Here is a 16,292-nt window from a genome sequence, read left to right on the forward strand (position 1 = left end):
TCGCACGGCCCGTGCCGAGCGCGGGGAAGCCGCAGAGGCAGCGGATAGCGGGGCTCTCCCGGCGGGTCACCCCCGGGGGTCTCCCCCGCCCCCCCGCCCCGTTCCCCTCGGCTGACCCACGCCCGGAATCTGCCCCGCCACCACGGAGACACGGCCCGGCCAATCAGCGCGCACGGCACCCATCGCCACGGCAACGCGCTGGCCAATCCGCGGCGGGCTCCCCCGCCTGGCCCCGCCCCCTACTCGCCTCCCCCGCGGGGCGGTGCCGCAATTGTCAAAGCGGTGGGCGGGGCCGGCGGAGGGCGAGCGGCCAATCAAGGCGAGGCTTTTGCTTTGGTGCCCAATGGGGGCGCGGCGCCCGCGCGGCCCTTAGTCCACGGGAGCCGAGCGGGGCCAAACCCAGTTGCGGCCGCGGCCTCCTTCTCTCCGTGCCCCCCCCCCCCACCCGCCGGCGCGGAGTTGGCGGCGGCGGCTTCAGGCTCTGTCCCCGCGTCCCCCCTCCGCGACCCCGCCCGGCCCCGCGCCCCCGGCCCCCGCCGCCCCGGCAGCGCCACCTCTGCCCGCGGGGCCCGGGCCGTGCCGGGGGAGGAGGGGGAGCAGCGCCGCCGCCGCCGCCGCCGCCGCGGGCGGGCCCGTCCCCCACCGCCCCCCCCGAACACCATAGGCGGCTCCGGCTCCAAGATGTCCAACCGGGTGCTCTGCCGGGAGGCCAGCCACGCCGGCAGCTGGTACACGGCCTCAGGTACTGCTGCCGGGAGCGGGGAGCGGGCGGCGGGGCTGAATCAGCACTTTGGGGCCGCCGGGGCCGGTACCGGGCGCGGGGAGGGGCTGCCGGCTCCGCCCCCGCCGGCACATGGCGGGCGGGGGGTCTGGGGGCTGCCGGGCCCGGCCGCCGGCGGGGAGCGGGCAGAGCCGGGGAGGGGGCACCGCGGAGCCCCCCGAACACGCCCGCCGGCCGCCGCTGTCCTCCTCTGGCCCGGGTACATGCAGCGGGGCAGCGGCGCCTCTCGGCGGAAAGCGGCGTTTGCTCATGCCTGGCGATGGATCGGGCCCTCCTCTGCGCCTCGTGTGCCTGCCCTGCCCGGCAGACGCTCCTCGCCGCAGCTCCGGCAATGGGGCTATAGAGCCAAGCCGTGGCTGCGCTTCGCACCGAGTGTTGCGCTTCGTCAGAGCACGCGAACGGATTTCAGTATTTTCAGCTGCTCCTGGGCGTTTTTTGTTTTGTTAATTCCATGAGAAAATACCGCCTGTCTGGGGTTAGAAGGCAGGTGAAAAGAGGGATGTTTCTTTTATTTCTTGTCGAGGTGTGAAAAGAGGGAGATTTATTTCTCTTTTTGTAGTCTAAGAAGACCTTCTATTTTTCCTTCCCAAGCGCTTTCTTTAGTGGGCGTGAAAAGTTACTAAGCAGTAGCGCAGACTGGTTCTGTCCATAGAAAGATGTGGTACTTGCAGAAGAATAGAAGAAAAACGTGGTGCACTGAAGGGAGATCTACTGCTCCCCTTGCCCACGCCAAAAAGAAGGCAGAAACCTGTAATAATGGCTTGGTAGCACACATGCTTGGAAATAAGTTTTGTTCGGTTTTGGGGCAGAACAGCTTTTATGAAAAGGATGCACATTTGTATTTTCAGAGCTGTTAATGCGATTTGTAAGGGATGTGCTTTTACTGGCCTCAGGAGTAAAGATGATTACAAAACTGCAGGTGAACGAGCTTAGATGAACAAGTGGCTGTTGTAATGAGCAGTTCAGAGGAATAGAGGGATGCAGTTGAAAAAAACCCAAACATTAAAGTGTTGCATTCAGGATCCTAAATTAACGTCTAAGAAGAATGAGATGTGAAAAGTCATACACTTCTCTCCTCCATAAATTGATGAACGAGGTATGAGGCAAAAAATGAAAGGGAAGAAAAGAAATACAGGGGGGAGGGTAACACAGGAAGAGGTGGATAGTGTGATAAGTAGCTGGGCTTCAAATGGTGGGTAGGCAGTTTCGAGACAACAATAGAGGACAATTGTTTTCCTTCTGAGTTTAATATTCTAAACATAATCTTGTATCCATTACAAAACTGGCCTCAAATCTTCATGCAGCTTGCAATTACATTTATTTCCAGTGATCTAGAAAGGTAGGTAGTTCTCTGTTTACAGAAAATATACAAAATCATGTCAAAGGTATCTATTTAAACATGTGCAAAGACATCAAAATACTGAAGCTTTGTGGTAACCACGTTGGTTGTTCTATTTATATTTTCATTTATGAGTAAGGCAGAAAACTGATCTGTGATATGGAATGGCTACATGACCTTACACACAAATTTTGTACTTTGCTTGGTATTGGACTTAATATCAAATTATTACTGGATACTTGCAAATAAGAATTTTAATTTTTTAAAAATAATTCAAGAGGCATGGATACTGTCTTTGACTGTTTTCTTTTCTAGAAAAATTCAGTGCATAATTTAGACTACAGCTTGGTAAGTGTGTGTGACTAGTTTGGCCAGTACTAGCTGTTTGTAGTAGGACATCCAAAACCATGTTATTGCCATTGCTTTTGGGCAGCCGTCTGGCAACTGCTTATTGAGGAGATGTGGGATGGTTGCCCAGACACAATGCATGAAAAAAAAAACCCAAAACTGAATCATGTTGTAATAATGAATTATGACAGCTGTACTTGTGACAAGTTAAATTGTTACAGTGTTATGGTGGGGGTAAGTGGTTGATGTTGCATAAGCTGGGGATTTTGGAAATATGTCTTTCCTTAAATAAACAAAGAGTATTATGTGTCTTGCTATAGAACTCTCTTCTGCTGTTTACACTGGGTATGTGAGAGCAGGAATTGAGCCTGTTCAGCAAGGACAATTTGTAGCTTGAAAGCTAATTTTTGTGTCCCATTTAGGAAGGTCCATCAAAACTCGAGAGAAAACAAACAAGGACCACGAGGCTATGTGTTTGTCATAGACTGAACTTAAAATCTTCCTGTATTTCAGGCCAGACTCACATGTCAGCTGCTACATCAAACTTGTAACACAGGCTCCTCAATTGTACTGCTTGAAGAAAGTGGGTTTTACCATGTGTTTTCAGCCTACATAGCTCCAAGGCTGGAACTGAGGCAGGGATTAGTTTGAATTGTGATAGTTCTTTGGTGTGTTCCCATGGTTCTCCGGGGATTGTCTTTTCAAGTCCTCCTACCTCCTCTGTTCTTGGCGCTCCTGTCTCAGCCCAGAAGCGATTTGCTGTGTTATATATAAACTGGTTAGCATTTAAGCTTCCCATTTCCTCCCAACTGCTCTCTTTCTACAGAGCTGAGTTTGATTACAGAGGGTGAGTGGATGCCCTGGCTACCCTCATCCTGCTCTGTAGTTAGATGACCCTCTGAAAGGGTAATGAGGAATGTGATTTTTGACAGATACGTTCAAAATCATTACATCTGAAAACATTTTTGAAGGGGCTGAGTGAGGATAAGGTTTTTAAGTGGCAACTTATCCTGAGGTGCCTGGTACATAGGGCTAAAACATCAACACACCATCCAGGATGATGCATGGCATCCTGGATTTGGGAGGGTGTGACCTGCAAATGTGAAGCACCCGTTGCTATTTTTTAAAAAAAAAGTCTCTGAAATCTGGCTGTGGAAGTCAGCTCTGGGAAAGAAGGACCAAAGCCAGCTGAGGGGGAAGAAGACAAAGGGTGGATCTGTAATGCTGTCTAGCTTTTGTGGTCAGAGGATATTCTTAAACTGGGTTAGCAGTCTCCTCTGCACTCTGGGAGTGGAAGTAATATCAGAGGTGAAGCCACAACCAAGAGGGAGGTGCTATTCTTCACGGATGGTCAATGCAACACATATAAGAGGGTTTAGAAGAAATACGACTTTTTGTCTTTAGAGGCTGCTCATTCCTATGGGACAGCAATTGCTTCAGCTGAAAGTAGACCATTGCTCCATTATTTTCTCCAGCCATTGGATACACACTCCTTAGGTTCTGCCCTGGAAAATGTAAATGTGCGCTACATTCTAGTATGAATATGCCACCTACTTGCATGATGCTAATGAATGCTGTAGAGCAGGTGAGACTGGCTGTTCAATTATGCACATCTAGGCACCTTCACATGTTAGAATGTTGCATCTAAGTAAGCAACTTGGTATTAGAGGGTAAGTTAGGTCCCAGGGAGAAAGCTCACTGCTTCCCACTCAGTAGAGGTGAAAAGGGGGCAAGAAGTGGAAGATGGACTTCACCATGATGTTGGCATTTAACTTCCCATGTGTTCTTCATTGTGCGCTGTTGTAACAAAAAAAAATATCTAAAAATTAAGTTTTTCAAGAAGTTTTGGCAGGTGAGTTCAGTATGAAAATTTTAACCAAAGCAGTTGTCATCTCTTTTTTCTCTAGAATTCTTGGTGTGGGGAAGTTAATGTTCCTTCCACACCAGTCAATGCAGCACCTTAATGACCTTCAGATGTGTACCTCTGGAACGTTTGATTGGCAGCAAATAGAATAGTGAAGTCTGGTCAGTTGTTCCTCCTCCTACTTAGCAGCACCACTGAGTATGGGAAGCTTTACAACCAAGCTTCCAAACTGAAATGGTGCTATGCCCATTGCTGATAGTAGGCCACTGTTCTAAAAAACCTCATTCTTTATTTGTAGACCTTGATCTACATGTCTGCTTTTTAAAAAAAGTTAATGGTATATGACATGCCATTGCTTTTGTGGACTAGCAGCCTGGTGCATGCTGGCCACTGAAAACACTTGCAACATTTGGATAAGAGCATACAACATAAATAAAAATATTGCCCTGTTGCACTGCTGTCATATAGATTGTTAAAAAAAAAAAAGAAAATATCACTGTTGTGTGGTGAAAAATAGTACACTCATATTTATTTTTGGAAGAAAGTCCCAGTCCTGCTGTATTAATTCAACCATCTAGTATCCAGACCTCTTGAGAAATTGATTTTTAACCAGCAGGGGGAAGAGGAAGATTAAGGACAACTTGAAACAAAAATGGCATAATTTTGAGTGTCTTTGAATGCAGGCAGATGCATTCCTAGATACAAAAGGAGCAGATGAAATAGAGTGGAAATGACATGCTATCCTGAGCATGGACTGTATGCAGGATAGCATGTTTATTCTTTGATGAGAGTAGATTCGGTAAGTGCTGGGCAGTTAGTGCTGTGGGAAATCAATCCATATGCTCCTGAAATGGAAATAAGCATTAGATTTGTGCATCTTTTTTCCCTCTGTAGCATGCCATGACAAGTGGGATGTCACACATTAGGGTGCTGAACATGGCTTATTGGCTGGCAGCTGGCCTCCCTCATCTGGCCCCTGGAAGTGCTAACTGAATACTGTGCTGCTCTTTATTGAAGTGTGTGATAAGAGTTCTTGTTTCAGCTCTTCCCCAGTTAGTGGCATGGTGATGCAGGTAAAGAACGAAGGTTTTTAGTAGGCTCTTCCAGGTCACAGGAGTAAAATCAAATTGAGAATGTGTGAGAATAACAATACTACATGTGAAACTTGCCCTGCAAAACAAGTTTGTTGTTCTATTAGTTAGGGTTTATTTCTATGCTTTCTCTGACCAAACCATAGTGGGCAGAGGCGTGCTATTAGCCTGTGCCAGCTTGTTTGAACTAGGAGAACTTTCATTTCCATAAGCTTATTAATGCAAATGTGAGTTGGCAGAGTAATTGCTGTGTCGACTTGAAACATCATTGCACTTACTGTCTTCAAAGCTCTTTTTTTTAATGATGAGGCAAGTAAATGGCCAGTAAATATCTGAAGAGGCTTTAAACCTAATGGTGCACTTGCGTTCAGAGTTTTCTGCTGCCATAGCTGCCATACCCCAAAGGAGGTAGGCACTGACATCTTGTTGCTACCATTTGTAAGGATTGCACTTCTAACTTGTTTGGACAAGAAATGCCAGAGCTGTCGAATAACTGGCTGTCTTACGGCCAGGGATGCTTCAGCCTTATGTTTTGGGGGGAAGTCTTCATGATGGTGTGTAGATCAGCTGGAAAGTATAATATTTTGAAGAACTTGAGCAGATCAGAAAATAAATGAAAAGGCAACTGTGTGCCGTGAATGATCAGTTTAGAAGTTGCACTTCCCTCAAAGTTGGCCACTGTTTTCACACGTTTGCAGCCTCTTCTATTCCTTTGTAATCCCCAGTAAGATCGGCATGAATGCTTTTTTACTGCCTTTGTACCAAATACTGTTTTTTCTGATGCCAAAACCCACTAACTCTGTTAGTAGCTCTGCGAGGTAGGCAGCTTCAAGATGCAATAGCAGTGTGATTCTGAGATAGAACTGCTCTCATTTGTGCCTTCTGGGGCTTGGGGGCCCTGAAGAGTGATGTGAGAATGACTGTTCGTTTTAATGAATAGTGCTGTAATCCCAGCATTTATATGCTTGTTGGCATGAGCTGGAACTTCTCATCAGCATTAGCAAAAGAGTGTACATCAGTTACAGCTGTTTCTGCTTTTCTGTGATGTTGCTGAATACGTGTAATTCATTCACCAGGCCTACTGCCCACAGTTTCTGAGTGCTGCTATGTTCACTGACCTGCATGGCTGTATCCCACCTTAACTTAGGGCAGAAACTCTTCTCTGTAGTGTGTTGGATATGGGTGTCTGCAGCAGCTGAAGAGGTCAGAAGGGAATCACATGTGACTCTGTGTGTGGTTTAGACTAGGAATGCAGACGAGGGGTTGAGGAAGATGTTCTCTGTGTCATAAGTCTATGAAAGTGGTTTACTGTGGTGTGCCAGGAATCCTGGCATACTCCCGAAAATTGGAATAACTCATCACAGCTCGTTCATAAATGTAATGGAAAAGTAATGAATCATCGTGTTGTTTGTAGATGGTTATAGACAAATAGATCCAGGAAAACATGGAAAAAGCATTTGGGGGCTCACTGAAATGAGACATGGTTTAGTGGTAGACTTGGCAGTGTTAGGCTTATGGTTGGACTCTATGATCTTAAAGGTCTTTTCCTGTTTGATTAATTCTAAGATCTCTTGTAGTGAAGAGAGCTTTCTGCAATAGCAGGATAATTAATGTACTGATCATGAAATCTTAATGTTGTGACATTAGCTGAAGCATTACAAATACAGCTGTTAAGTTCTTACCTTGCAATCTGTGAACAACTAATCATAGTGTCTTACAAATTCATCAAGTATTTGCTTTGCAGTGTTAAATACCAAATGTAATATCTCTCTGCCTTTGGTAGTTTATCTTTTTTTAGGCTTTTTATGGAGAAACTGGATGTGTCATTACTGACTCTTTTATGAATTAAACATGGAAAACAACAATAATATGCAGACTATTATTTAGCATTGTATGCTGAAAAAGTGTACTGGAATAATTTGGAATAAAATTTCTAGGCTATTATTTCTAGCTGAATCACTTAAATATAGTCAAAATCAAAATACTTCAAGAAAAGAATGTAGATTCAACTTCCACTGTACAATGGGAATTGAAAAAGAGCTTTACATTTGGTGCAGTTCTGGTATCATTAAAATAGGTCTGCAAGTATCATTTAGTGAATACTTTCACAAATTTAATTTACATTTAGTGTCTATTAGAGCCAAAATCATTCTCAGAGGTATGGAGCAGAAGGTAATTTGTTTGGATCTCTAAATGACCTGAGTACTAAGGTTTTTTTATGAAGCTAGGTAGCTACATGTTGGTTGATATTCTTAATGAGTAATGTTATAATTTGATTTTTTTTTTTTTTTTTTAAATTCCTGCCAACTTTCAGTAAAGGAAAATCAAGAACTAGTGGAATACTGGAGAACTGGGGCATGCAAGTAAGAACTGCCACCTAAGCAGATTTCGATATCTGTTTTAATGTTTCTGTTGTGACTTCAGTTTTATTTTCCCCCATTCAAGCATTACTTGCAGTTTTACTTCCATCTTACAATGTGTATAAATAGGAATTTATGTGGCATTGGTGTAATCTCTATTTGTGTCTTAATTTTTCCCCTGGTTCTTGTTTGCATAGGTAAATTTCTGCATTGCTTGTAGTCTGATTTCACCATTTAACCAATATTGGAGGAGAGTATATGCTAGCAGTGGAGAATGTGCCCATCAACATGAGTTGTTGGAAATCACCTTTTATTCCTGACAAATCCTAGTCTTTACATAGCTAAAACTTATTTATTCAAGGATTTGGCTTTTGTTGCATTGAGAAACAGATTTTTTTTTTAAAGTGGTGTTTGTGTTTTTTGAAAAATCCTTACACTTTCTGCAATTCTAACTGTTAGTTAGTCCTCTGTCACGTTTCAGATTGAGTTTGCCTAACAATTTGTTTCAGAGTCACTTTCAAAATTGTGGAGAAAGGAGTTCCCTTAGTTGCAGTTACTAAACTAATTGTATGCCAGCCCCCAGGGTTTCACTATTACTTTGATTTTTCTAACACTCTACAAGACTTATTTGCTTCTTACCACACATGTTGTAATATTTTAGAAGCATTTTTGAGGTGTAGACCTTTTTCATCAATGGGAAAAGGTAGTTAAAAGGAGGAAGACTCAAAGGCTCCTCTAGGCAGGAGACATGCTTGGATGAGTAAAAGCTGTCAAGTAGAGCTGTGAATGCTGGGGACTGCAGTGTTGCTGTTGTGCTCCAGCATTACTTACCTTGCTGCAGGTGCTGTACACAACTGGCCAAGGGAGACCAGAGCAGTTTTCCCTGGTGCTGCTCTAAATTTTGGTTGAGGTTTATGCTCTTCCAGTAAAAAAAGCATTCACTGAGACTGAGGATTCACAGCAAACACTGAGCCTTCCCTACCAACCTGAAAAAGTACATTTTGTATGTGTAATGGTGGCTGCAGGAAAAGGAGCAAAATGCCATTACATTGTGTAGACACTTGACATATAAGCACTTCAGCCTCACCAACAAGGTGAGGTTGGCTGTGGAAAGAATGTGCTGGTTTGGCTTAACCCACAAAGTCTGGACCATGACAGCTGTAAACCGGGGTGATGATCTTAGCTGAGTCACTACCAGATGTCGTTCTGTTATTACTCCCTGGGTAACAATGACATGCAAGTAACTTGGAAGGATTCTTTCTTACTGTATTCTAGAGCTTTCTGATGGGGATAATGTTGATTGTTAAAATAAGCTATCCTTTTAGGCAACATGATTGAATAAATGCTGCCTGTATTTGTATCCATAAATTTGCCTGGTGGAGACTTGGTCTGTGCTTACAATCGTTTTAAACTTTGGCATAACTTCTACTGGATTTCAAAACAAAACAGGATGTGAAATATCCACAGATAATGTCAGAAATCTTTAGTTACACACCTATATTTGTACTTGACTTCATAGGATTGAAATGCAGATCTTAATGTTACGTACTTCAGTGAAGCTCATATTTTGCTGCTTAACCTTCTTTTGGTCAATAAAAGGTCTTATCTTACAGTAGTAATGCTAAAGTATATTGATTGTTGCATCCAGAAATTGTATCCATAAGGTTTTCTGCCCTTCTGTCTGGGTTAGCCTTAAAACCTGTCTTGCTCTCATCCTGCCATCTTTCTCAAGATGAGCTTTGCACCTGAGGCTCAAGGAGCTGGGACCTGTTGTACTTCCCACCACAACAGCAAGAGGATACATGGGTGGCAGTGCTGTTCACTGCCCATGCTGGTCATGTAAGGAGATGCATATTTATTGCAGCTGTCTTGATGACTGTTTTTCCAGTTAAGCTTCATTTAAATATGAACAAAACGTACTTATAGAACACTTTATGAAGAAGTTACTCATCTACTATAATACAATTCCATATGGCAGAGCATAGCTACTGTGATAGTGTGGGTTTATTTGTATTTTGTATAACCAAGTCAAATATTTTGACTTTAGCCTTAAGCATTCTCATGTTTGAGAAATTGGGAGAAAAACTTCTCTGATCACTTCAAGAAAAAGTTGGTGCTAATTTGGTAACAAGAAAATTACAGTTCTAGAGTATCCCCCTTGAAGTATTTGTAAGCATAGGAAGCTGCAGGTAGGCTCTACTTATCTCAATTCATGTGGGCACTGTGTGATTTTTTTTTTTTTTTTTTTCCCCTTTTAGTAAAAGGCCATGGATATGTTGTACTCTCCATTCTCTCTCTCTCTCTGTTAGTCCTCTGGAGAGAGAAATTTGATTGCATGTTTTATTAAAATAGTGCAGTTAAGTATAAGTTGAAATGAAAGTTTACATTAGGTCAAAATTAATTATTTGAATGGGCACCTCATACTTGGCATTAAAGGGAAAAAATCTGAGAGCAGATGTGTTACTTGGTCCTTAAGTAAACTCTGACAGAAGTTTTATCCCTTGGGTTGTACAGATCTGTTATTTTACTGCCTCTAGGAAGAAAATGTTACTTTGTTAGTGTGTGTCTGTAATAGCAGACTAAGCAAACCTGGCCATCTTACCCTGCTACTACACTGTAAGATCAGGAAGTTCTGGTCAGATTTGACCACTCACGAAATTTTAGGATCTTACCAGGTGTTCTGACCTTTTTTAAACTGTTCAGCAGGTTACCTGATTTATCTCAACCAAAGATAAATCGCCTTAACCACCTCCTTAGTGAAAAATCCTTGCTAAAGAAGGGGTGGAGGAAGGCTAAGCACAGTGCTTTGCTGGGGAAGAGTTTCCCTTTGCTTAACAAATTTTGGCCCTTTTGCAATTGTGCTGCTTATTGATCCTCTTCTTTGAGGAGAAGGGGTCAGGTGGGGAAAAGTAATGTTTAAATCTGGGTAGTCAGTGTTGGAGGGAAAAAAAGTGTCTTTCTAAAGAGCTTCATTCAGAAAGTATTTTATCTTTCTACATATTTTGGGAGAATTAGGGAGTAGAAATTTTTTTAGGTGATTTGTTTCTTCACTCAAGTATATAACAAATAAAAGTGGTAATATTGTAAAAGAGTACTGGTTTGTTAGTCTTCTAGCAGCTTAGAAGGAGGATGGAAATAGAGACCCATTTATTTTTACTTAGCTTCCCCAACAGCCTCCATTTTCTAAGATGTCATTATCCTTATCTCTACTGCTGCTATGTTGGCTGCTTGTAATTTCCCCAAGCAACAGAAGCAGCAGAACAAAATTGGTATGTGGTGGTATTTTTATAACAATTTCATCATTTCACAAAGTCACTGTATTACATGAGTGACAGCAGTTAATCTGTGTCACTCTTTCACCTTGTTAGAGTTGTAGACAGTAACTAAGGCTTTCAAGGTGTAATTGAAGGCTTAGGAAAATGGTGCTGCTTATGAAAATGGTATACTTTCTTCATGTAAGAAGGTAGGGTTCTTCACAACTACAGAAGTTGTCCTTTTTCAAGAAACACATGGATTTAATTTTGTATAAAAACCAGTGGCTTCAACACCTCCCCTTCACCCCTGGGTTTCCTAGGGAAAGCTTTTTGACTATCCCTGGATTAGGGATAGTCAAAAAGGGATTGATTGGATTCTGAAAAAGTTGACATCTTTTCTTTTGTTCTCTGTGGTTCTTGTCAGCCTTTTGGAGAGCTGTCAGCCCTTGTCTGACAGGGCTGTTTGGAATCTATCTGTGAAATGGCTTCAGATACTTAATTTGGTTTTGACTTACACTGGCAGTTGGTAGTTCAGCACCTGCAGGGGGAAGATACAAAAATCTACAGTGTGCATGGAAGAGGAAAAGCAGCTTGCTGCACCATACTTTACAGATAAACTCTGCTGCCGTAGAGTTCTGCCAAAAGCATAGTATCAGCTGAAAATAGTGCATCTATTTTCTTTGTTATTGGTATGTTACTTGTAACAATAGCAGCTGGATGAGTTTTACTTGAAAGCTTGTTTAGTGTTCATTAATATGAAAGGATGTTGTGCTGTATTTGCCAGACTTGAGACATCAGAAAGTTTTCTTGTGATGGGAAATAATCTAAGTATGGTTTGTTTGGTTTTGGTTTTTTTAATGTTGTATTTCTAAAAGGCTTTTTTATCATCTGTCAGGTGATTGAATTAAGAATATTTGCTACTTGTTGAGGTACAGACCTTAGTTTAAAAAAAAATTAAATTCTGGATTGGCCAGTTATCAAGGTTGACAAAGTGTTCATGTACTTGTAGTATATGTTGATTGATCAGAAGTTGTTAAGGTGTTAGGATAAGCATAATGTCTTCTTACTTTTAGCTTTTTCCTGTGGATTTACAGATTTTCCAGGTTACAGTGTGTTTTGTATTATGCTCTTGTACTTGCTTAATAAAGGATTTATTACCATAACCATTGGCTATCATGCAAATCTCAGGCCTTTGTCTTATGTCATCTTGTCATTCTGGTCTCTCTTGATAAAGATCGTAACTTTTTACTTCTGAATTCTGCAAATATGGTTACAAGAGGAAACAATCATCTGTTAGTGATTCTTTTGAAATCAGCAGCCATCGTTTCTAATGGTGAAGTGGTGTGTTCGTTAGTCCCCACAGAGAAAGAAACAATAACTGTGTTTAGATGTGCAGTAAATGCGCTTCCTGGACCAGGTTGAAACTTCCCTGCTGTAGCCTTCAACATTACATGGTTGGGGTTTCTTTTTGTTGTTGCATGGGGTTCTTTGGGGGGGGGCATATTTTCTTCTGTTTGTTTTTAGATTTAAACCCAGCCTTTAATGTTTAAGATGACTTTTAAATCTGCTGGACTTTTGAACTTTATTTGTAAGTTCTTGAGGTGTGTTAGGTTCTTTCATGGCTTCAGTATTTCTGTGTCTCTTCACAGGACCCCAGCTGAATGCGCAGCTAGAAGGTTGGCTTTCTCAAGTACAGTCCACAAAAAGACCTGCAAGAGCCATTATTGCACCGTAAGTCTGAAATAGAAGTTCAGTATATCTAATATTTGATTGGTTACATGCTCGTTTTCTTTTTTGAGTGATTTTGATAACCGGTAAAAGCTAGTATTTAGTTCAAAGAAGTGTTGTGTGGTTTCTAAATAAGTGTTTTGGATATAGCATAGAATGGCAGAAATCTATGCACATTTGGATGTGTGATTAGCTTCCTTTTGGTGATGGACTGCACACATAATATTTGTTTGTGACCCAGTCAGATGGGTAGAAGTTCTATTAATGAAGAAAACAACAAAACCCCTCCAATAACAGGGAAAAAACCCAACCGCAAAACAAAGTAAGCAACTCTCCTGCATCTCTCCCACCTCCTAAATAAAATTTAGCAAAGCTTAAAAACAACAAGTAATTAAACACTATTCAACTATCCAAAATGGTTTACTTTTGTTATATTAGTTTGGTTTTATTTGAGCTATTTGTCCACAGCTGAAATAGGGATCGTCTGAATTTAGGGAGAATTCAATTTCTGGAAGATACTTGAGACATGTAATGACAAAAATATGTTGGTCATTCCAAGTAATTATGATTTGGAAGGAAACACTAGGAAAACCACCTTAAATATATTGTTTTTCCTGTGCTAACATAGCATTGTCATAATGTTTGAAGTATTGCATAATAGTATTGCGTGTGCAGAAGAAATTGTCCCACATCTGCCTTAGTCTTTCTTGCAGGAATGTCAGGAAAGAGACCTTTCAGCTGCAGATTATGTAGTCTAGTTCTTTTTCCAGGATTGTTGGAGGTCTTCCTGTGGTCTCACCACATTTTTTCGTTAATTGTACCCTTTTTTTGCCACCGGTGAAGTGAGATATGTCTAATATTTTTGTGGATGATGGAAGAAGCCTGTAGCAGTGGGAACATTTCAGCAGGCTCTTTTGACATTGTCTAATAACATACCTTGCCCGTTTGTGAGGTCTCGGTCTGCTGTTTCTCCCCTTAGTATGTATGTTAGTACCTTTCTGAGCTCTTCAGAATGAGTGGGGTAAATGATGTTGAAGTAAAATCCCAGGGTCATTTTGAAGATAACTTGCTCCAGGTATCAGTCTGTGGATGAATACAGATGTGCGTGAGCATACATAAATATAAGTACATATAAAATCCTTCAGTGCTGTCAGTGGAAACTTCTATCTTCAAACATCCTGTAAATCTCAAGGCTTGCAGCATGCATCATTCTCAGTGTCATTGTGTAAAGCTGTGGTGTGGACATACTGCTAAGTGACCAGGAGCCATTTTCTACCTCTTGACCTGGGACTCTGGGAGCAAATGATCTCTGGAATTAATGCTTTTAGTGGTGTAAAGTGAATTTTCACCCATTTTAATGGTCTTGAAGAGAATGGGCCTTCAGATTTGAAGGCAGTATTTGAAACAACTAGTCAAAATGATTATAAATTGTGTTGGAGCACACACAGCAACAGAGGTTGAGCAAGGACCAGGCCAGAGTGATAGGAAAGGAAGGTGAAGCATGTAGCTCATTCTCTGCAGTAAAAGCTAGCATGATGCTGCCTTCTCCTTTCCATGTGCACATTCATTCTGTCACTGAGATATTCTTAAACAACAGAGCATTTTTATTCTCTCTTTATCTGCTGTGACATGTAGTTGTCTCTTTGCCAAGGCCCCTCTACTGTCATTATATCCAGTTACTGGAGTGTGGTTAGAAGAGCTTTCTCCAGTAGTTTGCCACTCCCTTGTTCCCTGGCTGCTCTGTTGGCATTATCGCGAGCTTCTCATAACAGGTGGCTGTGCAGTCTGCATGCATGCATCCTTTACAAATAAGGGAAGGTCCTTTGATCTGGAGCTTTCCTGACTCTTCAGTGGTCATTGATAGTTTTTTAATCAGTCAGTAAATGGTTACTGCCAGTTCTTCAACAAGTATGTGTCTTGTGTGATCAGTACTGCAGCAGTGCTTTCCTGCTCTTTCAGGAGTTGATTTTTGGATCACTCTTACAATTTCTAGCTCACTGGGGACAAATAATAAATTTAAGAGATTAACATTTAATATCAACATATTTAAGATGTTAAGTAGTATTTAACATCTTAACATTTTGTACACTTTGATTTGCAGCCATGCAGGATATACCTATTGTGGATCTTGTGCAGCCCATGCTTACAAACAAGTGGATCCCAATATCACGTGAGTGTTACAGCTTTCTTTACAAAGCTTAGGGCCCTTGCAATTAGCTGATAGTGGAATGTTCTTGTTACATTTTTACAGCTTGAAGTACTCAAATTTTAACTTTGTATTCTTTTTGGCCTTCTATGCATTGCTTCTGTTTGAACATGTAAATGTTCAAATTGGATGTTACAAAAGGGGGGAAAACAGTAATATTGTTAAAATTATTGGTAACTAATTTTTTACAAGGGAGGGATTAAAGATGTTCTTTTTACAGTTTATTACTGGTGTTCCACTGCTTTTGTAAAAGCCCAAGCTGTTTTTGTTGGGGTTTTTTTGGATTTTGTTTGGGTTTTTCTTTGTTATTGTTGTGAGGTTTTGTTTGGTTTTTTTAAGTCTATTGAAATACTTCACCATGATTCTGCATTGGTTTTTCAGTGTAGGATTATGGGCTGAATACTGCCAGGATTCTCTTCTGCTGTGGAGAAAGTGACCAGTGTGTTTATATAATATGTGAAGTCAGTGAAAGTTAATCATTCCAATAATTTTAAATGAACTTTTGTTTCTAACAAGTTTAAAAAAAGAAAAATTAAAAAAAAACCCCAACATGCTGTTGTAGTCTGTGCCTTCCCCTAAAAATATGAATCTAGTTATTTTTGAGTAAAGGAATATAATTCTTGTTATATTCTGCTGACACCAATGTTGTTTTTTTTAAATGACAAAAATTCAAAACCTCTCCAGTATATACTCAAAGTATGTATTTTGCAATCCTAAATAAAAACTGGCTAGGCTTATCAATTGTTCATAGGATAACATGCTGTAATACTTTTCAAAGGCAATGGTTTTAGTTCTTTCTAAACTATTGCAAATGATGTGAAAATAGCTCATGGTATGACAGACACCTAGTTTCTCTAAAATTTCCTGAACAAGCTGCATTCCCTAGGTTCTCTGATATGGAGTTGGTTGAACTTGCTGGATCATTTGCTATTTTACTGCATGGGATGTTTAGAATTCAGCTTTGAGCTAAACTGTTGCATGTTTGGATATTTGTTTTTATTAGCTTTGCAGAAAGTTTGTGTTTTAGTATACCTTGTTATAGCATTCCCTGTGTAAGGGGTTAAAAAAAAAACCCTCACAACTTTACGTGTCTCTCCCACTCCTTTAATTCAGTGCCAGAAACAAGATGATATGATCCTGAATCTGAAAAGCTGAATTGCCTATATTTTTTTTTTCTTTTTTCTTGTAAGTCCTGTGGCAGGAGACCCTTAACATCTAATCAAGAGCCAGGAACTGAGGACTTGATGAAATAACATCATGATGATGTGTAAAAGGTTGCAGTATCAGCTAAAGCTGTGAATGTGCAGGTCCAAGTCCCTGT

At 41.3% G+C, this 16,292-nt stretch overlaps 1 protein-coding gene across 1 annotated transcript in view; it reads left to right on the forward strand.

Moving 5' to 3' along the window:
• The first annotated feature begins 590 nt into the window (after positions 1 to 590).
• The window catches only part of MEMO1 (mediator of cell motility 1), a 29,867-nt gene continuing 14,165 nt past the window's right edge, over positions 591 to 16,292 (forward strand). The window contains exons 1-3 of the mRNA XM_048297805.1: positions 591 to 742; positions 12,687 to 12,768; positions 14,867 to 14,935. Coding sequence (XP_048153762.1) covers positions 682 to 742; positions 12,687 to 12,768; positions 14,867 to 14,935 — 212 coding nt within the window. The 5' untranslated portion in view covers positions 591 to 681. The remainder of the gene's footprint in view (positions 743 to 12,686; positions 12,769 to 14,866; positions 14,936 to 16,292) is intronic.

This window comes from Corvus hawaiiensis, chromosome 3, assembly GCF_020740725.1.
Source record: "Corvus hawaiiensis isolate bCorHaw1 chromosome 3, bCorHaw1.pri.cur, whole genome shotgun sequence".
NCBI classification, from domain to species: domain Eukaryota; kingdom Metazoa; phylum Chordata; class Aves; order Passeriformes; family Corvidae; genus Corvus; species Corvus hawaiiensis.